Genomic DNA, 23130 nt, shown 5'->3' with positions numbered 1-23130 from the left:
TTGCTCTGCATGCCTTCATTGCAGTGTTAACCTGAGCTTTCACTACTCTGTTGTTACTAAGGTGACTTCTGTCAACAAACGTGCACAAACCTCCAATATGAATTTGGAGCTTTCAGTCTGAGTTAAGTTGGCCTGTATGGAGATATAGACTAAAATCTGAGAGCTGAATATGAGGTTGGTAACCTATACACTTTACATTGTGGATATAGGCTAAAGCACTGGAGTGCTTTCTTTGCTCTCTGGGTTTGTTCTGGAAGAAGTATACATCTTCAAAACTTAGCTTAGTTTATACTTAAGTTTGGCTGGCATAACTATGTTAGTAAGAGGTGTCATTTTGCTACCAACATGGTTTTGTTCAAGGGAATTGGTCAGAAAGCCCTGGTATAAGTACTAGTATAGTTGCAGTTGTGCTATAAAAGTGCTTATATAGTATTATAACTATGTTTATGCTATGATGATGTTTGCTATTTTAACTTTGCAGTAACTAGTTAATGCAGCAAAACGTTGTAGGCTTTTGTACCTTCCCTTTATCACACACACATCCTCAATACTCTCCTTAAAGAGTTTTCAGAGAAAAGTGACCTTTTAGCAAAAGAAGGTCAACATTCCTTTTGACTTTTACTTTCCATTTGTTGAATCCAAAAGTGCCAGGAAGGAGGAGCCCTCTTTCCCTGCATACATTTAAAAGAGCAGATAATGTGTCTTCTCAGTAGTGAATTATTTGATCATGTTACTCTACCCAACTCTCATCTCTGCTTTTCATAAGAGCAGAATACTTTTTTCCATCTTCACATCAGAGCTTTCAGACCAGTTTCCTTGAACTAAACTTTTAGCAATCTATTTGAGATTCTTCATAATCCACAAGAAATTTGGTACCCGAGGCTAATTCTTGCTCTAAAGTAGATGAACAAGTTAATTAAATATTAGGTAGCTTCCATAGGTTTTCAGTGGGTCAGCTACATTTTCAACAGACTTTTGTCTGACTTTTACTAAGATGATGATAGTCTGATGGTGAAGTCCTGTCTAAACCTATTTAGAGTGTGTGTCACTGGGGCTTCTAGGTGCTACTTGAATGCAAATATTAATTTGTGACCTCTTATTCTCTGAGGCTACATCTACATTGCAGGCTTCTTGCGCAGTAACTGTTTTACGCAAGAGTTCTTGTGCAAAAGGTCTTCCACAAGAGTGCGTCCACACTGCCATGTGCTTTTGTGGAAGAGATGTGCTTTTGTGCAACAGCATCCGTGGCAGTGTGGACGCTCTCTTGCACAAGAAAGCTCTGGCCATTTTAGCCATAGGGCTTTCTTGAGCAAGAAATCCCTGTTGCCTGTCTACACTGCCTTCTTGTGGAAGAGCTCTTGCAGCTCAAGAGGGCTTATTCCTCATGGGGAGAGGAATAACTCTTGCACAAGAAGCCCCGCTTTCCGACGCTTTACTGTAAATTTACTTGCTCAAGAACATGCGTGCAGTGTAGACGTTCTGCAAGTTTTTGCGCAAGAACAATCGTTCTTGCACAAAAAGCCTGTAGTGTAGACATAGTCTAAGTTTCAAGGAAATACTCTTTACTCTTCTATGAAGAGTTCTGATCCTTTCATTGTTCCCAATTGCTTCCCCCACCCTCAATGTTTCAGTTCTTACAAATTATGCCTCACCACACCTTTTGCCTGTTTCATGATCCTACACTAAAACACAATTCAGTGCATGCTGCACTGACAATTCCAGAGGTAAAGTTTCTTCTGTTGTGCAGAAAAACATTTTTACTATATAAAATTAGCTCTGGGTAGGGTCCTGTGTTATTTGTGGAGACTTGAAAGGGGAAATGCTCCTTGGCCAACTATTCTGGGCACCCTATGGATCTGCCATCTGATGTTACCCAAAATCTGATATTGTCCACGAGTAACAGTTAAACAATTACAAACAGTTGTACAACTGTTCTGGTGATTGTCATCCACTATCAGAAATAATGCTCTTATAGCTCTATTCCTGCCAGTACGGTGACTTGAGAGATTTTTTCCAGCCAAGAATGGAGAAGGAAAAAAGTTTAAAGATACTTACCTATTGGCTGTTTGGTGGATCTTGGCTCCAGCACCTGCCACTTGATCATCTTCCTTCCTCAGAGAACATTAGAGTAACCAAGAAACTGGTTTTTAGATCTTAATTTAGATATCTTTTCTGTTTTTTCCCTATGCTTTTTTTTTCTCTGAAGCAGAAGTAATTATACATTGAAGTACAGCCCTTAGCAATCAGACTTTTTTTCATCTCATCTCCTGGAATTCAATATGATTTTTGGAGGTTACAATGGGTCCCACAATATTCCTGCTGTCTTTGTTCCTACAGCAGCAGAATAAACTTGCACTTGTTGGTACAGGTTTCATTCTCAGACAGCAAGCATACATTAACAGTTCAGTCAGTAAGAGATTCTCTTTTCTATCTATAAAAAGGTTTTCCTGCTGGATTACAGAGTGACGTCATCATGTCACTCTGCATCCCACAACCCCTCCCCCCTCAGCGGTCCCATCTCCTCCTGCTTGCCTGCTGCTAACCCAGCTGGGATAGGGAACACATGGCTCCTGAGCAGCAGCACTGAAGATAAGCTGCAGCTGCTGGTGGGCTCCTGGGGAGGGAATAAGGGGGCCAGCAGATAGTCCCGCTTTAGGGGGGATTAAAAAAATTCTGGCAGGGAGGGTGGGCGAGGGCTGCTGGAAAGGCTCACTGTTAGGGGGGCACTGGCCCCTGAACTGGGCAGGGTGGCAGCCGGGCCTGGATGGGCCTCTGGCAGCCACCACATGGCAGACTGCTGGGAGTTTCAATTTCTGCTTGAGATGTATGGGGGGAGGAGGCAGCGGCAAGGCAGAGGCCCAATGTGAAGAGAGAGGATCGGAGGCAGGGGTCACCCCAGCTCCTGAACCGGGACTCAATGTCCCTCCGGCAGCTGCCCGCCCATGGGGCAACAATGCTGCCACGCCTCAGCCTGGCCCTCCCCAGCAGCTGGGAGGAGAGCCAGGGCTGCCTACCCCCGAAGAGGGGGGTTGGTGAGTGTAGCAAACGGGGCATAGCCCCCGAGTATGCTTATAAAACTGGTAACTTTTTTATGTCCAGCTCTTCTTCCCCTTCTTAGGTGCTCCAAATTATAAACTCTCCTCATGCTGCCCCTATTCTTCCTCCCCCTTTTTTTTCCAGGAGTTGGAAGATACAGAGGAAACATCATGTTGTTATGGCAAGAAAAAATTGGCTACTGCCATTTTTTTCAAAAGTTGTATTATTTTCTAATACAATATAATGTGGTAAGAAGCCATTAATAAATGCTAGTAGTTGGTTGCAATAACTTCTGAAATTGAAGTGTGATTCTGTAAGGATTCAGTAGAGGGCAGAATAAAACTTCTAAAGAAAAGAGCCAAGATAATTGTTCAGTATTAAGGAGCAGAGATACTGAGTGGTTACTATGGATTTGGAATTATCACCCCCCCCCCCCCCAAGAAAGTTATAGAACTGGTGACTGCATTATGGTGCAGAAATGTAATAGCCTAGAAAGTGCTATAAAGAGTTTGTATATTGTATTTTTAAGAAGCTGTGAAGATTTAATTTAGTGTGGTGTTAAAAGGTAGAACTAAGTACAATGTAGAACTTAAGATCTCTGACTCCTGTCAAAGTAAAGGCGGGGGTGGGAGTATTTCTGTCACTTCTAGATGGATGCAGATGAGCTAATTTGCATCCCATCAGTATAAAGATGAATTGAAATGCTTTTTAAATCAGTAGAAACCTACTGTTTAACATCCCACATCTTTAACTGACTACACAGATATAAAATATAGCTCTTCTACTTATATACTGTCTAATATTTTTTCCAAAATTCTATTGTGAAAACTTAAAGATCTTTTTAAAAAGATGTTCCCTATTCTGCTAAAGGTCTGTCTACATTATAAATACTGCTTTGTCAATGTAGTCAGTTACAGCAGTGAATATTAGGAATATAAAATCCTGGTTAATAAGTTAACAGGTTAAACAGGATGCTTACTGGGTAACTGGTTAACCCTTTACATCCCTAGTGAATATATTCAGATCTCGATATGGACTTAACTTGTCCAAGGTTTTATTATGGTTCTGTGATATAGCTAGATCCATCTGTCTACAACTACATTGTGACCAAGCGAAGGTTAGACACAATTATGTAAAAAAGTTGGTGACCACTGACCAGACTCTGCTAGTGTTAGTACTAGTGAAGCACAGTAGTGGGAGATCTAGAAGTGCAAGTGAAGAGACAGCCACATGTGAAAATACTACAGAGAATAAACCCTTGTCTACACTATAGTTTTGTTGACAAATGTTATGCTGTCGTACAGCCACTGCTTTAATTAAACCCCTGTTCTAGAATGTTACGCTGGACCAGTCTTGAACAAACACAGCCGCTGGATTTTTTTCCTAGTTAAATCACTTAGCAAAATAGTCAACACTGTCACATTTTAACATCATAGTTCAATAACCAATTTAAAGACCTGCTGATACTTCATGGAAAAAATAGAAAACTTTGCATATATGTGTCGGCTCATCTGTTTGGCTATGTCTAGACTGGCATGATTTTCCGCAGAAAAGCGTCCGTGCCAGTCTAGATGTGCTTTTCTGCCATTTTAGCGATCGGGGCTTTTTTGCGGAAAACAAATCTGAGCTGTCTACACGGGCCCTTTTGCGCAAAAGGAATTTTGCCCGAACAGGAGCAGCATAGTATTTCCGGAAGAAGCACTGATTTCAGACAGTAGGAAGTCAGTGTTCTTGCAGAAATTCAAGCGGCCAGTGTAGACAGCTGGCAAGTTTTTCCGCAAAAGCATCTGCTTTGGCGGAAAAACTTGCCCATCTAGACACAGCCTTTGTGTTCAACAATAGCCCTCAGATCCTATGATACAAAAACACTGTCTATCAGTTATATGTGCATTTGGTTTTGTTTCCAAAGCATAGTGCTGTGCTTTTAACATTATTTAATTTCATCTTGTTGATTTCAAACTAATTCCTCACTTTGTCTAGGTCATTTTAAATTCTAATCCTGTCTTCCAAGTATCATCTGCAAATTTTAAAACTATAGCTATAATATATCAGCTGGGGATTCCCTCGCTGACCCTGGGCTTCATGCGGCGCTGCCGCTTTGAAATGCCAGGTAGAGTCTGGGATCAGTTGGGGACTCCCCCAACTGACCCCAGATCAATGCCGTGTGCCAGCTTTGAAATGTACAACAGTCCCCAGCGGTGGCTCTTGTGGATTTCAAAGAGGAAGCGTTTGTGTGGAGCCCAGAGTCAGCAGGACTTCCCACTGGCCCAGGGCTCCGTGCAGCATTCCAACTTTGAAATGCATTTCAAAGGCAGAAGTGCTTATTGAGTAGTGAATGGAAATTCCATCAACTACTCGACTAGCAAATTAATCGTTACTTAACATCCCTAATAGGGACCCTGCACAGAGCCAGGACCCCTCCTGTGGGAGGGATGGTAGCCAGGAGCAGAGGATGCAGGGGCTGGGGTGAGGAGGTAATGTGGGAATTGGGGGCTGGGGTGCGATGGGGTCAGGCTCAGAGGTTTGGGGGTTTTTGGAGTAGTTTGCCACTTGTGTGGTCCCCTACTGATAGTTTCCCATCCCTGCCATAAATAAAGAAAATATTGAAATCTTGTGTTAGACATAAATTAATATTTTACTTTATTTAAAGTGAAGTTTGATGAACTAACATGAGAAAGTTAAAACACTTAATCTGTTTAATAATTTAAATTAAGCCACAGCACTAGCCAAATGGCTTGGTTGTAGTTATGTAATTAACGGTGTGCTTCCCTTACCAACTGGTGGTCTGTGAAAAGGTTTGCATTAAGCCAGGTGGTCCATGGACCAAAAAGTTTGAGAAGCACTGCGCTAGAGGGTGAGTGCTGCCTGAGTGGTGGAGGGGGGCAGCTGAGGGGAGAGGAAAATATGTGGGGGGGGTCCCCTGCCCGAAAGCCATGTTGGCCTCTGGGAGCCTGGGACCTTGGCCTGACCCCTGGAGGTCACTCACTTGCCCCCACCTTGCTCATTTCCCTGCTTCCGCTCCCCCACTGCCACCCTGACCCCAGTCCGTGTTTGCGATCCAGCATTGTGCCCCTTGCAATATTGGAAACAATCTTGGCTTCCTGCGGGCAACCCCGAGGCTCTGAACCACATCCGACTTCGGGGAAGTATGCGCACACTGCTCCTCCCCTCTCCACAGGAAAAGCCGGAGCAGAGCCCAGAGCAGGAGACCAAGGGGGGGCGCATGGTGGAGAGAGCCCCTCCCAGGAGAGTGGCATGGCCCAGAGCAGGAGGGTTAGATCTTGGCATGCCACTTTGGAAGGTTGCCGACCCCTGAGGTAGATAAACATAATTTGTAGGGGAAAAGTAAACATGGTTTCTGCAAAGGGAAATCATGCCTCACTAATCTACTAGAGTTCTTTGAGAGGGTCAACAGGCATATGGACAAGGAGCACTCAGTGGATATAGTGTACTTAGACTTCTAGAAAGCTTTTTATAAGAGCCTTTAGTGAGGGATCTTAAACAAAGTAAGCTATCGTGGGATAAGAGGGATGGTCCTCTCATGGACTGATAACTGGTTAACAAGGACTAGGAATAAATAGTTCTCCGAATGGAGAGAGGATGGTGCCTCACAGGGATCTGTACTAATGATGTTAAAATGTGGTTAATTGACTAGTTGATGTTATTTCCCCAGCTGACCCCTGGCTCCCCACAGCATTTCCGCAAAACCCAGGATCAGCTGGGGAGTCCCCAGCTGACCCTGGTTCCGGGGAAGTGCCGCATGGAACCCGGGATCAGCCGGAGACTCCCCAGCTGATCCTTGGTTCCAGGGTAATGCCACAGGCATTTTAAAGGGACAGCCTGTCACACAGCTGATCAGCAGATTGGCTGTACAGCAGCTGCCTCGGGGTTTCAAAGTGGCAGCACTGCTGTGCGGCCCTGCCACTTTGAAGTACCCCTCCCTCCCCCTGCTGCTGCCGCTATCGACTGGTCGACTAGTCAAAGGACTATCTGATAAGCAAATGCTTATCGGCTAGTCAACTAGTCAACAAGTCTTTAACATCCTTAGTCTGTACTGGGACCAAGCCTGTTCAACATATTCATAAATGATCTGGAGAAAGGGGTAAACAGATGATACAAAACTGCTCAAAATAGTGGCATTTAAAGCAGACTGAAGAGATTCAAAAGGATTTCACAAAGTTAAGTGACTGGGCAACAAAATGGCAGATTACATTTTTCAATATGCATTACTTTGCATTTATCAATATTAAAATTAATCACAACTATAAGCCAAAATGACAGGGACTAATTTAGCTATTACCACTCGAGAGAGATTTTTTTAGTTATTGTGGATAGTTTTTTGTGTATATCACATTGCCTCTATGTAAATTCATGGTACACCCATGTCTTGAATATAACATGAGATGGGGCAATCACATCTGCAAGATATCTTGGCACTGGAAAAAGTTCAGAAAAGGGCAATAAAAATGATCAGGGGTTTGGAACAGCTGCCATCTTATCAGCTATCCTCAGCTCCTATTGACTGGAAACAACCAGTCAATGGGAGCCGAGAGATTGGCCAGGGGGATGAGTGCCGCGCAAACCTGTTCCCCATCCCAGAACTGAGAACCACATGGAGGGAGTAGCCTGCAGTTTAAAGTGATCTGGGTCTGTAGCAGGCCAGGAGCCCAGCCTGCCTTAGGTGCTGCAGGGGTGCTGGCCAGGAGACGCTTAGGTAAGCACCTCACACTTCCTCCCACCTCCTGACCACCTCCCTAGCCTTGTGAAAATGAGTGGGAGACAGCAAGCGATGGAAGAAGGCAGGGCTTGCCTTACCATGAGGCGAACTGCGGTGGCCAGACTGGGGGTGTGTCACTAGGACCCAGAGTGTAGAAATTGTGTCTGCTGCTGGTGCATGTGTATTCTCTCTGTGCTAGATGCACAGAGATGGAGGAGTGCTGTGCTGGAGGAAGGAGGGCACGAGACATAACAGGCAGCCAGGAGAAAAGGTGGTATGGGGGCATCATTTGAGCTTCCTGCCTCAGGTGCCAAAATGTTGTGGGCCGGCCCTGGAAGAAGGGGGGCAATGGAGTGTGTGGGGGAGGCCTTGGAAAAGAGGGGGGCATGAGCATGGCCTCAGGGAAAAGGCATGGGGTTCTGCAGGGGTCTTTGGGTTTGCACAATTAGATAGTTGGCCCTACTGGGCTGGACACTAGTCAGTGCAGGCACAGCACTGCCCAAATGTCAGGAGGACCATGTCCAGGCAGGCACAGCATGTGTGCGCGTGGGGGCCCACTACCTGTTCTTCTCTGGGGCTATCAAAGGCAGATTCAAAAAATATGAGGATTTGAAAGGTAAGTGGAGCAGCAACTGACTTAACCAACATTTAATATAAGCAGAATTAAGGTAGAGGTTCCCATTCAGCTGGGCTGTAACATGCTATTGTTATGTAAATAAAGGAAAACAGTTAAAATTTCACCTGTTGTCCTAAAACTTGCAATTAACATGACACTGGAATCTACATGTACTATTTCCATGCTTGGACACACTCAATTGTTCCTATTGAACTTTCAGAAAAACTCGCCAGGTATTTTAAAATGAAAAGTTTATTTGAGTTGTACAGTGTTGAGAAGTCTTCATTGCAGTATACACTGTGCTTCAGAATTTCTCTCTCAAAAACATTGATTACTACTTCATGTTTATTGAAATCAAGCAGTGACACACCATGTATCAGCACAGATTTAATAGCAGCATTCCTTTGTTAAGTCTGGAATTACTAAACTGTCATAACTTTTTTTTTTTACTATTTTAGTGCATAGTAATATAGATCATTAAAACTACGCTCCATCATCAATACATTCTTTGACCCAGTACTGCTGTAGTTTTAAGTGGTTTTTCCTCATTCTAACAGGGTACCATGCCATTGTTTGAGCAAATTAGTGAGTCTGTGATATTTGTTGGCTGAAAGTATCCCTTTTAAACACAAAGCATTAGAATGAGGAATTTCAGTGAGAGGAAAATCAATTGTGAAGACAATCTAACAGCACACTTTTTCCAGTATATTAAACATATGAACTCTAAAATGATATGGGTACCACTAGGAAATAGCTGCAAAATTGCTGTAAATTCCATTATTCCAGCTCTAACAATGAAATGCTGCTGTTGAATCTGAGCTCCGACATTCATTCATAGACTTTAAGGTCAGAAGGGACCATTATGATCATCTAGTCTGACCCCCTGCACAGTGCAGGCCACAGAATCTCAACCACCCCTGATGGTGTGTCACTGCTTGATTTCAATTAACAGGATGAACAATTAGTAATTATAGTTTATTTTGTATATAAGGAAATCACATTCTTTGCTAACTGGTTTAGTATAAGTTTATATGCTTCTAACCCTTGAAAGTTTCCTCAGCTTTTTAAAGTCACATCGAAGTAGTTGCAAATTAATCTTTTGAAACACAATTATTAGAACTATTTTTAAGTTAGAAAAATCAACTTTTTTCTTGCTTGTTTTCCCTAGGAACTGTAGCCAGTTCTCATCGGTCATCAAAATGCAAAGGAATTTAATACAGACCGTGTTTCAGCTGGCACATCGGACATGTTTGGTACCACATCGCACTGGTTTCCTTCAACACTTACAAGGGAAACCAATCTTTCCTCAGACTGGATGCAAAGTGATTTTGGCATTGGGCCCTGCAAAACAATGTCTGCATGCATCTGCTGTGCTTTGTGTCTCAAAGGAAGGAAAATCATCGGGTGAATATTCATCCCAGCCAGAAGGCACTTACCACAAAGAACAAAAAGAAGAAAACCCTTTGAAACGAGTTAGTGATGCATCCCATGGTAGCCCAGTAGAATCAATTTCTTTAGAGCCTGATCCATTACAAGACAAATCAATTAGTCTCTTTCAGAGATTCAAGAGAACTTTTAAACAGTATGGAAAAGTTATGATTCCAGTGCATCTGTTGACGTCCAGTGTATGGTTTGGATCCTTTTACTATGCAGCCATGAAGTAAGTTATTGATTTGTTACAAGATCACTACTGCTGTTTTTCTCTCTCTCTCTCTCTCTCTCTCTCTCTCTCTCTCTCTCACACACACTCTCTCTCACACACACACACACCCTTCTGTGTTTTACCAAAGCCCAAGATTGTTAATGAAAGGGGATAATCTCCAATCAATGTGTTGTTCATGTGGTATTCAACTTTAATACAGCCTGTATTAAGTACAGGTTGAACTTCTCTAATCTGGCACTTTCTGGTCCAGCAGCTTTCATGATTTTAGTTAGCTGGATCCCCACTTATCATGGGTGTTGACAAGTTTCTTATGGTCCCTTAAAGTTTGTTTACAAAAACTAGTCCTGGCTCTGTGCTGTTGTTAAGCACTAATATACCCCTAAACTTTTTATAAGAGCAGCAGAAGTGCTGATAATGCTGCTAGACAATATTCATCTCCCATGGTCTGGCAAATTCTCTGATTTGGCGCCGGTCAGGACCCAAGTGCTTCCAGTCTTTGCCGTGTGTCAAAGATGATGGCTTTTCCTCTCCTCTCTCTTTTCCTCCCCTCTGAAATAGCAAAGGATGAAGAAATCTGCTATAGACCAGCCCCCCTGGTTTTCTTAGCCAGTGTTGTAGAAGATGCTAAGAAGTACCCTCTGCTATAGGCAAAACCTTCTTTTGAATTGAAATTTTTGTTTGTAGGGTGAAATTTGAATGGTACGGAACTTGTAGATAGATACGTATATGCCATCATTCCCTTTCTGGTTATCTCTACCATAGAGCATGTCAGATAGGTTTTCACCTCCTTTAAGTTTGAAAGGGATAGGATGTGGAAGAGGCAGGAGAAAAGTGGGTGGCAGAGTGTTTTCTTGTCTTTGGTATCTGCTACCTTTTTCCACTCAATAAAATTCTTTTTACGTTGCCTCTGCCTGTAACACTATCATTAGAAGATACTGAAAAGATATACTTACTCAAGATGCTTTTTTCACCCTACTCTCACTTAGCTTAAAACTTTTTATTTGATTTTCCCAAGGAAGAATATGCAGAACTCCCTGCTAAGCCACAAGGCCAGCCCTTTCACATACCTTTTTTAATGAAGTCCCATCTTTGTATTCTGAAGCCTTTGTGGGAAGGACACAAAGCCCATAAAGAATTCCTTCCTTTACTCTCTTCTTTGTCTTCCATCCTCTAGTAGGTACTTTCACTGGGAGTTTGGTGATCTAAGTTTAAAACCAGCTCCCCTCGCAGATCGGATGCGTGTCGCCTCGCGTTGCTGTCTCTGAGGCAGCAGTGCAGGGTAGCAGCAGCCCCTGTCCGGAGAGGGGCTGAGGTTGTGGCCATATAACTAAAATGTAGCTTTATGCAAAGTAATGAGCATAACAAGCTCCCAGACATGGTGCAAGCTGGAAGTGAGCTGGGCTGCCTTCCGCCTGGCTCCAAATACACTTTAAATGCAGAGCCTCAATGGAGATAGGTCCCAGAACCAGCGTAAGCCAGGATTGACCCAGGCTGCTGGCCAGCCTGCTAAAAAATGTACTGGCAATGGGAGCAGGGAATGCGTATAGTCTATAGCATTAACCTTTTAAGTTTTTCCTTATCGTTGAATCGTTTAATTCACTACACTATTACATCCCTACTCTGGATACCATCTGTCATCCTGTTTTCTCTTCTTTCTGGTTAGGTTTGTACATCCTATGATAAAACTAATGTATCAACACTCCGCTACATCTACTCCATGAAATTGCTGGATCCCTAAGACTGACAGCAGTGTGTTTCTGTTCTGGAAACTTACTTTTGTTGGAATAAGCAGTATTCATATCAGTTTAGAGGCAGGTTTTATTAGTCTGTGATTTGTTTGTTGAATGGGAATAAGTCTTCATCTCTGGATTGTGCATGTTGCATATTTAATAATAGAAGACATGAAACAATGTTAGTTTATGGCTGGAAGGATGGGCCTTTGACATCAGAATGTATTATGACACAAGTGTTTGTTTTAGTTACTCTAACCAGCTGGCATAACTGCCCTTTCTAGGACCTGTAGATCCAAATGTCATTCTAAATTTAGCCCATCTCAGAGTAATAAAGGTCCCAAGCTATTAAAATATTTTACTTTGGCTGGATCTAAAACATCCAGTTGTTTTAGACTGAGTAAAGTTTAGCTAGCTTGTCTGAGTCTTTAGTTAGCATTTAAAAACATGTGTTTGACAAATGGGCACAAATGAAAAATTAATTAGGAACTAGTGAGAAGCAGATCCTCTAAGTTATACTAGAAAAACAGCACCCTCTTCAGGTGAAAAGTAAGTTGGCTCATGAGTAATAATTGCATAGGGCTAAACTATACAAACCTGAAATTGTTTATCAACAAATTTTAAGAGGCAATGTCAACGTATTTAGGCCCACCATAGTTTTCTAATCTGTCTTCTAATATTTGAGTAGTTAACATTACAATGTTAACAGTATAAAAAAGCACCTTCTTTTCTAGAACCAATAGTTCAGTGACCCACTATTTTCAATATTATATCTGTTAACCATGCTGCTACTTATTAGGAATGTTAGAAGTCGGTTACATAGGTGACTGTGTAACCACTGAATCTAAGCAGTTACATGTTGTGGACTCTGCAGTAGAAATCTTAGTTATTTAAGCTTTATACTGCAGATCCCGCACCAAAGCCTCCCTCGGAGCAGAGAAGCAGCAGCCTTTGCCCACCTGGCTCTCAGGGAGGAGGCTTCACTGTCCTGACTCAGTGAAGCCACCTCCCTGGGAGCTGACTGAGTGTAATTGACACCATTAACCATGAGGGGCTGAGGACAGGGGGTTCCCAGTGTATGATAGGTTCAGCTCGAGGGTCTGGGGGAAGGAGGAGTGCAGGAGTGTTATGATGCTGTGGGCAGATGGGGGTTTGTTGGCCAGGCTTCATTTTTAAATAAAATACTATGTCAAACACAAAAAGTTTCTGCATTGTCTTAATTTATGAGAAGGGCAGGGAACCTGTTTTGAGTCAGGGGTCAGTGACCCACAGAAAAGTCAGTCGGGGCCACACAAGTGAGATGCAAAATAAAAACTCCTCCAAACCCCCCACAAGCCTCACTAATGTGGCCCCAACTGTGCTGGTGGGAGCAGGGCACGTGGTATTGGGGAAGGGTGCCAGGGGGTACTGGCACAAGGGATGGGGTGCTGGGGGAGGGTGCCAATAGGGCCTGGGGGAGGGTGCCAATAGGGGCTGGGGCAAGGGACAGAGGGCCAGTGGGTTCCGGGGCAAGGGCCTGGGGCAGAGGACAGGGTGTCAGTGGAGGCAAGGGACAGGGTGCTGGGGTGGGGACAGGGTGCCAGTGGGAACAGGGGGCAGTGCGTTGGCTGGGGCAGGGAATCCTTGGCACGTGCCCCCCCCCCCCCCAGACGGCTCAAAGGAGGGAAACTCTGGCAAGAGCCTCCTCCCAGGACTCCTTCCCCCCTCCCCCACAAAGGAGGAAAGCCCTGGTGCGAGTTTCCCCCTGGGACTCCTCCCCCCCCCCCCCCCCCCCCGGGCACACACTTGCCCTCAGGACTCCTACCTCCTCCCCCGCAGAGGAGGGGAGCCCCAGTGCACGCCTCCCTACCCCAGGACGGAAGCCCTAGTGCGCGCTTCCCCCCCAGGACTCCTCCCTCCCTCCCTGGCACACACTTGCCCTCGGGACTTCTACCTCCTCCCCTGCAGAGGAGGGGAGCCCCAGTGAGCACCTCCCCTCCCCCCCCAAAGCCCCAGCACGTGCCTTCATCCGGGACTTCTACCTCCTCCAAGCGTGCCACAGACCTGGAGGAGGGGAGCAGGCAGCGCACTTCTGGAAATCCCGGAAGTGGCGCACAGCTGCCGGATTTCCCTCCACCCCGCAGGAAGTTGGCACTACCTCCATTTTCGGAGGTAGATAGTGGGGCTTTTTGGGGGTAGGGGGAATTGGGGGGGCCCTGAATGCCTTGCGATCGACTGGTCAAGCACTGCCGATCGACCAGTTGATCGCGATTGACGGGTTGGTGACCACGGCATTAAACTGTTAGCTGGTTACACTCTAACATCACCCCTGCTCTGATGTAACTTACATTTGTTAGAGGCTGTTGCGAGGCATGAGGCAACCCAGTCTTTCCATCTCCACCTGTTTTAATGCCACAATTCTTACTTTATTATAGTCTGTTTCCATGACAAGAACATCTTTCTCAATGGTTTTCCTGTGTCATCTGTTCTCCTTCTCCATCATCCGTGAGATGATATATAGTAAAGAGTTTATCTAGAAATACATTTTTTTACATTAGTACATGTCCAAATCACTTCAGCCTTCTTTCTCAAATTATTTTGTCTACAGACCAGTCATTTGTAACATCATCGTTGGTTACTTTATCCCACAGGAGGATAACCAGTGTTCTTCATAAGCATCTGTGATGGGCATGCATTAAGTTTTCTGCTTTGGACTTCTTGTGTTTGCTATTTTAGAAGTGTATACAAATGTTGGTATCACAATGGCATTGCATATTTTTTCATGGTTCTTGATTAACTCTCTTTCTCCAGATATTTATCAGTCTTGAAAAGGTTCTTGTTTCCACCTTATAATGGAGTTGGCCATCAGCACAAATTTTGCTCCTAAGAAATACACTTTTATTAATGATTCTGTACTCTACACTATTGATCATTTATACTCCATTATTGCTGACTCTTCTTTCAACAGTCATGATTTTTGAGGGGTTGGCCGATGCTTAATCCTGCCTTGACAGCCCTATCTTTCTACAGATGACATTGCAAAAAACCACTACCAAAATCAAGATCTTGACATTTTCCTCTACTCTACATAGTTCTTGTAACTTCCTTTTGATGTTGCTTTTCTCATCAATCATAGTCTCTGTAGGGAGAAAGCTGTGAGATTATTCTTTCTAACCTGTTATTGAGGACATAGAATGGCATGAGGTCCTCCCCATATCTCCTGCAAATAGCCCCCAATATCAAGCTTTAATGCATTTTGAGGGAAAATGTGAGGGACTGGAACCTGGATATCTCATTTTGGGGATGGGCTGCAAATTAATCAGAAATGAAAGTGTATTGTGTTCTGTCTCTATTGCTTAGATTGGAGCTCATTCTCAGTTCTCCTATTAACTGCGGCCTTCACGGTTTACATCAGTATGACTTTCTTTGCACCAGTGTTTCAAATATACCAAAGAAGGGCATATGCAATTGGATTAAGCAGTAGCTCAATCCATCAGAGACTATTTATGATTTTTACATTATTTTAGGAAATTAAATTAATGTTTGCTTACATGTAATGCAACCATACCAGCAAATCTGTTTTTAAAACAAGTATATTGATTAGAGTAAGGAATGCTTTGCTAAATGAAACTATCCATCTTTAAATAAAACTTACCATTAAATCTAATAATGAACAGTGATTTTTAGTACAATTCACAAGTTTTAATGATTCTTTAAAACTTAATCCTGTTTTTATGTATAACTTTTTTTCTTTGATAGAGGAGTGAATGTCGTTCCTTTCCTAGAATTCATTGGAGTACCAGAATGCGTTGTAAGCATTCTGAAAAACTCTCAAAGTGGATATGCACTAACTGCATATGCAATGTATAAGGTAGGTACCATTATAGTTAAGTGGTTCTGAAGCTGCCTAGTGATTTAAATAATTCTCTTAATTCACTAAGCTCAAAGAATTAGCATTGTTTTCTCGTAGTTTTTAGATGTTTTTAAATGAATGTTTTAAACTTGGATATTCACGTTACTCAAGTTAAAAGGGTCATCATAATGCTTTTAAGCATCTTTGCATCCCTGTAAAATATTCCTAAACTGTTTTGTTTGCATGGCTGTTTGGTTCCCTAAAAGTGGTGACAATCCACTGTAATATCTGTATTTTCCCCTGTGCACTCAGCTAGACAGTGACATTTTACAAGATCTTAGTTCTTCAGGTGACCATGCTTTTTTTTTCTTCAGGATTTTTTAATTTACGATTATAGCTTAAATATTTGCTTTCATCAGTGACTTAGTTGGGATTTATTTGTCCTAATAAGATCAGATTTTGGATATTTGTTTTCGGTGTTTAGAGCTGCTTAATCTGTTTGTACAGCGTTTTGAACATATAAAGCATGGTACAAGAGCAAAGTATTAACATCTTTATTTATAGTACTTTGTCTTTTTTGGTGCATATATTTGTTTTACTTCAATATGCATTATGCATCTAACCAAAGTAATAGAAATGTAGCTGTGTTAGTCTGGTGTAGCTGAAGCAAAATGCAGGACTATGTAGCACTTTAAAGACTAACAAGATGGTTTATTCATCTAATAAACCATCTTGTTAGTCTTTAAAGTGCTACATAGTCCTGCATTTTGCATCTAACCAAAGTGGTGATGAAGTAAAGGCACAGACTCTTGTCAGTTTTAATTGTTTAGTTTACTGGTGCCTAGAGGCAGTCAATGAATGAATGCAATTAAGTATAAAGATTTTATAATAAACACAACCTATTCTGGCAATAATATATATTACATACATGTATTTTCAGGAGATTTGGCCGTGTTGAGTACGTGTACATTTCTATCTCTGAGTCCAATCCTTCTCCCATTGAAACAGATGGAAGTAGGAAAAAGTCTGATGTAAATTTAAGAGACGCCTTTTCAAAAATACTCCTCGTATCTGAGTTCTTAAATGCAGATTACCTTTTCTAAACAATGGGAGTTGCTGGGTGTTGTGTTCTTTTGAAAATCTGTCCCTTTATTTACTCAGATGTATTTAACATCAGTATTGTGGTGGTGTCTTGAGGCCAACCAAATCCAGGTTCCATTTTGCTAGTCACTTGCACAAACATGTTTTAAAAATAATTCCTGTCCCTATAACCGCTTATAGTTTAGAATTGTGTGCCAAAAGTCTTTTTCTCAGAGTCTTAGCTTTTTGGAAGAAAATATTAATCTAACTAACTTTATCCCTTTTTCTTTACATTTCCTGCCTTCTCTGTAGCTACCCTTCTCTCCCAGAGTTTGAATGCAGCAAATCAGTTGATTCAAAATAAAAATCTCAATAATAGTATGAGATTTCAACTATCCGCATATTGACTGGGTACACATCACTTCAGGACGGGATGCAGAGATATAATTTCTTGATACATTAAATAACTGCTTCTTTGAGCAGCTGGGTTCTGTAACTGACAAGGGGAGAGGCAATTCTTGATTTAGTCCTAAGTGGTGTGCAGGATCTGGTCCAAGAGGTATATAACTGGACCGCTTAGAAATAGTGACCATAATGTAATAAAATTTAACATCTCTGTGGTGGGAAAAACACCTCAGCAGTCCAACACTGTGGCATTTAATTTCAGAAAGGGGAACTATACAAAACTAAGGAGGTTAGTTATACAGAAATTAAAAGGTACAGTGACAAAAGTAAAATCCCTGCAAGCTGTATGGAAACTTTTCAAAGACACCATAATAGATAACCAACTTAAATGTATATCCCAAATTAAAGAACACAGTAAGAAAACCAAAGAAGTACCCCATGGCTTGGCTTAACCAAGTAAAAGAAGCAATGAGAGATAAAAAGGCATCATTTAAAAAGTGGAAGTCAAACTGATAAACTTAACAGTAACAAGTCACCAGGACCAGATGGCATTCACCCAAGAGTTCTGAAAGAACTCAAATGTGAAATTGCGGAACTATTCACTATGGTTTATAACCTATCCTTTAAATCAGCTTCTGTACCTAATGACTGGAAGATAGCTAACGTGACGCCAATATTTAAGAAGGGCTCTAGAGGTGATCTTGGCAGTCACAGACTGGTAAATCTAAAATCAGTACTGGGCAAATTAGTTTAAACTATTGTAAAGAATAAAATTGTCAGACACATAGATGAACATAATTTGTTGGGGGAAAAGTCAACATGGTTTCTGTAAAGGGAAATCATGCCTTACTAATTCTTTGAGGGGGTCAACAAATATGTGGACAATGGGGATCCAGTGGATATAGTATACAGATTTCCATAAAGACTTTGAAAAGGTCCCTCACCAAAGGTTCTTAAGTAAAATAAGTTGTCTTGGGATAAGAGGGAAGGTCCTTTCATGGATTGATAACCGGTTAAAAAACAGGAAACAAAGGGTAGGAATAAATGATAAGTTTTCAGAATGGAGAGAAGTAACTAGCGGTGTCCCTCAAGTGTCTGTCCTGGAACCAGTCCTATTCAACTTAGTTACAAATCATCTGGAGAAAGGGGCAAACAGTGAGGTGGCAAAATTTGCAGATGATACCAAACGGCTCAAGATAGTTAAGACCAAAGAAGACTGTGAAGAGCTTCAATAAGATCTCACCAAACTAAGTGATTGGGCAGCAAAATGCAGGGCAGCAAAGCATCCGCCCCAGAAGCTGGGCCAGCAGGGGCTGGGATCCCGCTCTTGGAGTGGCTTTGCTGCAGCTCTACAGTACATAGCTAAGCTTTAAGCCCACAGTGCATGTAACTGCTGAGATTTTCAATGGTTAAACAGTTACTCCATTAAACTGTTTTTAATATCCCTATAGAAAAGGTGACTGGCCTTCAAAGCCTCTGTCAAGTCTTACAGCATTGGTTAGCATTTTCCAGTAGGGAGCTATTAAGACAAGTGAGATTATTTTAAAGTGAGAGACAGATGCAGAGAGTATTTATAAGTAGCTAAAAAGATGCCAAACCATCAGCCCTCACTGAATTGGAAATTAGTGTTTGTCTTCCCACTTTTATTTCATGATGATATATCATTCTGTGGAAATCAGAGCTGGGAACAAAGATTTGGGTCGAAGAAGAAAAGGAGCAATAAAGGTTGAGAGATGAGACAGCACAATCCAGAGGATTCTTTTAGACCACGGATGGTCAAACTATGCCCTGTGGGTCACATCCAGCCCTTGAACTCCCTCTGGAGAGTGGGGTCTGGGGCTTGCCCTGCTGTGTGCGCGCCATGGCTCTATGCACCTCCTGGAAGCAGCAGCATGTCCCCATGGGTATGGGCAACAAAGTAGTCCATGCACTGCCCCCACCCCAAACACTGCCCCTGCAATTCCTGTTGGCTGGGAACTGTGGCCAATAGGAGCTGCAGGGGCCACACCTGTGGACGGGGTCGGGAGAGGAGGCAGTGCCCAGATTCGCCTGGCCACACCTCCACATAGCAGCTGGCTGGAAGGAGGACATGCCACTCTTTCAGTTGTTACCTCTTCTTCCCCTCCCCCATTAAATAACCCTTTTCTCAATCTGCATGATCTAAGTAATGCATTGCTGTGATGTTAAATAACTGATGCATTTTATCCCAGAAGTGATACTTCTCAAGAGTGCATGAAGTTATGCCTAGTTGGCGCATCTCTTCAAACCTGTAATACTTCAAATAAAAGTGTGGGTGAGAGAGAGAGAGAGAGAGAGAGAGAGAGAGAGAGAGCCTTTCTGAAGAATTAATTTAAGAATAGGTTAACTTATGTCATAACTCTGAGCTTTTTTTTTTAAACATTGGAGTTGGCCAGTACAAGTTGAACCTCTCTGGTCCAGCAACATCCATCGTCGGGCATAATTTTAGTTGGCCAGGTGTCCATTAAATATAGGTGTGGCCAATTTTCCAGCTGCTCCGTAAAATTCATTTACAGCCATCAGTCCTGATTTTCAATGTTCTATGCTCTTGTGCTAATTTACCACTAAATGTTTCCAAAGTGTCCAGTTAGCAATAGGGATGTTAAAATGCAGGGAATTATGTAACCGTGTAACTGCTGAAATTCTCAGCAGCTACATGGTTACACGCATCCACAGCACAGGGCAGCAGCTGGCTCCCAGTGCGCAACAGCCCATGCTGCTGCCTCTGATACAGAGCTTGCAGCACAAGGTGGCAAACAAATCCCCAGGAGCAGCGTGGGAGCCTGCGTGTAACCATCGATGGTAACCAACAAGTCTGGGCTTATCAATTAACTGTTTAAACAGTTATAATTTTACATCCCTAGTAAGCAGTGGAAGGGTTGGGAATGCTGCTAGACAATATTGACCTCCCATGGTTCGGCAAATTCTCTGGTTTGGCACCGGTCAGGTCCTAAGGGTGCCAGAATAGAGAGGTTCAACTTGTATAAGCATTTTACAAAAATGGAGAAATTTTCTGAGGAATATCCAATTCCATGCACACATAATTTTGATACTACTTTGGTTTCCTTTTAAGATTGCAACTCCTGCCAGATACACTGTAACTTTAGGAGGAACGTCCATTACTGTCAAGTATCTTCGTAAGCATGGCTACATGTCCACACCCCCTCCAGTAACGGAATACCTACAGGATAGAATGGAAGAAACTAAAGAGCGTCTCTCAGGGAAAATGGAGGAAACCAGGGACATGATTAGTGAGAAGATGGAGGAAACAAAGGATAGACTAACAGAGAAGATGGAGGAAACAAAGGATAGACTAACAGAGAAGATGGAGGAAACAAAGGATAGAATAACAGAGAAGATACAAGAAACCAAAGATAAAGTTTCATTTAAAAAAAGAAAATAATATTCTCAGCTAAGGTTGTGCAAAAAATTATGCACTTTAACCCTTTGGAGCATCTGCATACAGACTTTCTGCTGAGCTTTCATTTGGCTAGCTGGAGAATATCAGAGTTCTTAGGATTAAAGATTTCTGTAAATTCTTCAGTGCTAAATTTATTTTAAAAATAATCTGTCTTATGAAAGAGATAATGAACCTAGTATTAAAAGTTCATATGTGCAATGGCAAAAGTGGTGGTCAGTGTTTTCTAAGTCACAATGCTTTTCTATGATCCACGATATTATTCTTCATTTCCTAGGAGTGCAGATTTTTTTCAGAGAAAGGACATTTCTTTTTGAGTCATGTGTAATATATGCACTGATCCCTCTCTAGCCACTGCCATCTCATCTCCTGAGGCAAGCCATTAGCACTGATGCTACAAGTGAATGAACTATTGGGCCAGATCCTTAGCTAGTGTAAAATACTCTAGCTATGCTGACTGCAGCTGAGTTACAAAACCTGAATCCTTGTTTTAAACAATGGTGTCTTTAAACTTTGAAAAGCCTTTCAACTGAAAATTATAGGAAGCTGAATGAATTGCTATAGCCATGTTTTCATTTATACTTTTTATGTAAAGTTGAATTACAATTGAGAATGTTCTGGGACTGAGTGTAACTGTATTCTGACTAAAGCATAACTGGTTCATCTTCAGCCAGAATTATGCTGTAACTCACTGAAGATGTTCTGCTTTGTACTGGCCTGCAATAATAAAATAAAAATGAATGGGAGATAATTCTGCACCTACTAATGGCATATAGTGATAATTTCTAAAAATATAGGGACGGGCCCAAATGTTGCTAATCTTACAAGAAAATTGCACTGATGTTGATAGGATTCCTGGTTGTTTTTGATCGGTCCTATCAATCAAATGTTCCACCACATGCTCTTCTAGGTTTCAGATTAACCTAAAAATGTTAATTGGCTTCAGGGTTTGTTCACTGTTCCTAAGCAGTCTCAGAAGCTCTGTGGCTTAAACTGTATACCAGCTGGCTATCAAGGTGTCATCATTTCATGGTAACATTGGTAGATTTGATAGTGGGCCAAGGAGTGAAAAGCAGCTCTAGTTTAATCCAAATTTGGTTCTTTTTTTTTTTTTTTTTTTTTGGTCTGGTTTTATGGTGTTCATCAAGTAAAAGTTTGAAATCATGATGGTGCTGTTTACAAGTCTGCTAAATACAGGAGTCCCTCGATTTGCGACACAATCTGTTCCTGGACAAGTGTCGCAAGTCGGGGGTATTGTAACTCAAACCCTCATTTACGATCAGTACTGTGTACCTGTCATAAATGCAGGCCGAGGACGTACGTCAATGTTTTTTGGCCCCTTCCACACTTACAAAAATGGTTGTAAGTTCCGAGGGGTCGGAACTTGGACGGTCGCAAGTCAGGAGCCTCCTGTACGGTCAGCCATGATTCAGCACCAGCTGAGAATGTAATTAAACCGTCTTTTGCCTTGGCAAGGCAATGGAGCTAGGCTTGTTATTGAGGACAGTAACTGCATTTGTTATTCTATGTTGTTTGTTAGGAATGGTGTTCCGGCCTGTCCATAAAAATAGACTCTCAACTGATAGAAAATCCAGGCATTGTGAACTTTTTCAGTACAGGCCATATTGGCATCTGTAAATAAGTATCTGTGTTCCACAAGCGCCTGCATAACAATGGGGTTTTTAGTTTGTTCTTGAGGAAGGCAAACTCTGGGCACATAGTATCAATAGCCCAACACAATTTGGCACTCCATTCTCAAAACCAGCAGTTGCACCGGAAATAATGGGTTTTGTCCACTACCTGCAACTAACTCAGGTGCCTGATTGTGGCAGAAACCCCTGCCACCACTTTAGCTACAGTTGAGTTTCCAACTCCAGGCTGATTAAAAGTGGACTTGTAGCAGGCTGAGAGAGCAAATTTCCTGATGTTAATAGCAATCCTCTTCTGGAATGGGCATGTTGACTCTCATTCATGTGCTAATGTAGTAGCTAGGGATGAGCGGCTTACAAGCTCCCAAAATGTAGCCTTTTGATTAAAAAAAAAAAAAAAAAAAAAGTTATGCAGTCCCTAGTGGCTATCCCATGGCTGCATGATGATGTGATCCCACCTGTCTGTGTGTGTGGCCCTGTTCCAAGAGGAGTATTCTACATAGGGGCCATCGATAGCTGTACCAAGAGTCATGAGCAGCATCAGCTACTTGGCATCTGCCATGCCTGTGTCCTCATCCAGCAGGTGTCTGGTCACAAAATTCTGCTGACATGTCTACCAATGCATCATGGATGCCCTTGCCTGTTCCTGAAACAGGAGTCAAAGCCCTAGCTGAACATGTACTTCAAATGGTGTCACCATGTTCCTGGTGGTAAGGTCTGGAAATGGTCAGATCCAAATGATGACTTGTCACAGCTAGTGTTCCCTCGAACATTTTCTATCGGTGGGTGGGTTGAAATTCCTTATGTGAAACACCAATATTGAAGTAGTATATGGATGTGCCCCATTAGTACAAACAAAAACCTAGTCCATGGGTGTGAAAAATATATTAAAACAAGGGATAATTAACAAGGAGCAATGCTTATGATATTGATTTAATATGAAATTAAAAAGAAAAATTAACACTA

At 42.3% G+C, this 23130-nt stretch overlaps 1 protein-coding gene across 2 annotated transcripts in view; it reads left to right on the top strand.

The window, feature by feature from the left end:
• The window catches only part of MIMS1 (mitochondrial inner membrane structural 1), a 24172-nt gene extending 1042 nt beyond the window's left edge, over positions 1-23130 (top strand). For both annotated transcript variants that reach the window (XM_075921026.2, XM_075921025.2), the window contains exons 2-4: positions 9538-10029; positions 15501-15612; positions 20171-23130. In XM_075921026.2, coding sequence (XP_075777141.1) covers positions 9569-10029; positions 15501-15612; positions 20171-20500 — 903 coding nt within the window. In that variant the 5' untranslated portion in view covers positions 9538-9568 and the 3' untranslated portion in view covers positions 20501-23130. The remainder of the gene's footprint in view (positions 1-9537; positions 10030-15500; positions 15613-20170) is intronic.

This window comes from Pelodiscus sinensis, chromosome 2, assembly GCF_052426305.1.
Source record: "Pelodiscus sinensis isolate ZL-2025 chromosome 2, ASM5242630v1, whole genome shotgun sequence".
NCBI classification, from domain to species: domain Eukaryota; kingdom Metazoa; phylum Chordata; order Testudines; family Trionychidae; genus Pelodiscus; species Pelodiscus sinensis.
Note: the sequence above shows the minus strand (reverse complement) of the source record. Positions and strands in the feature narration are given on the sequence as shown.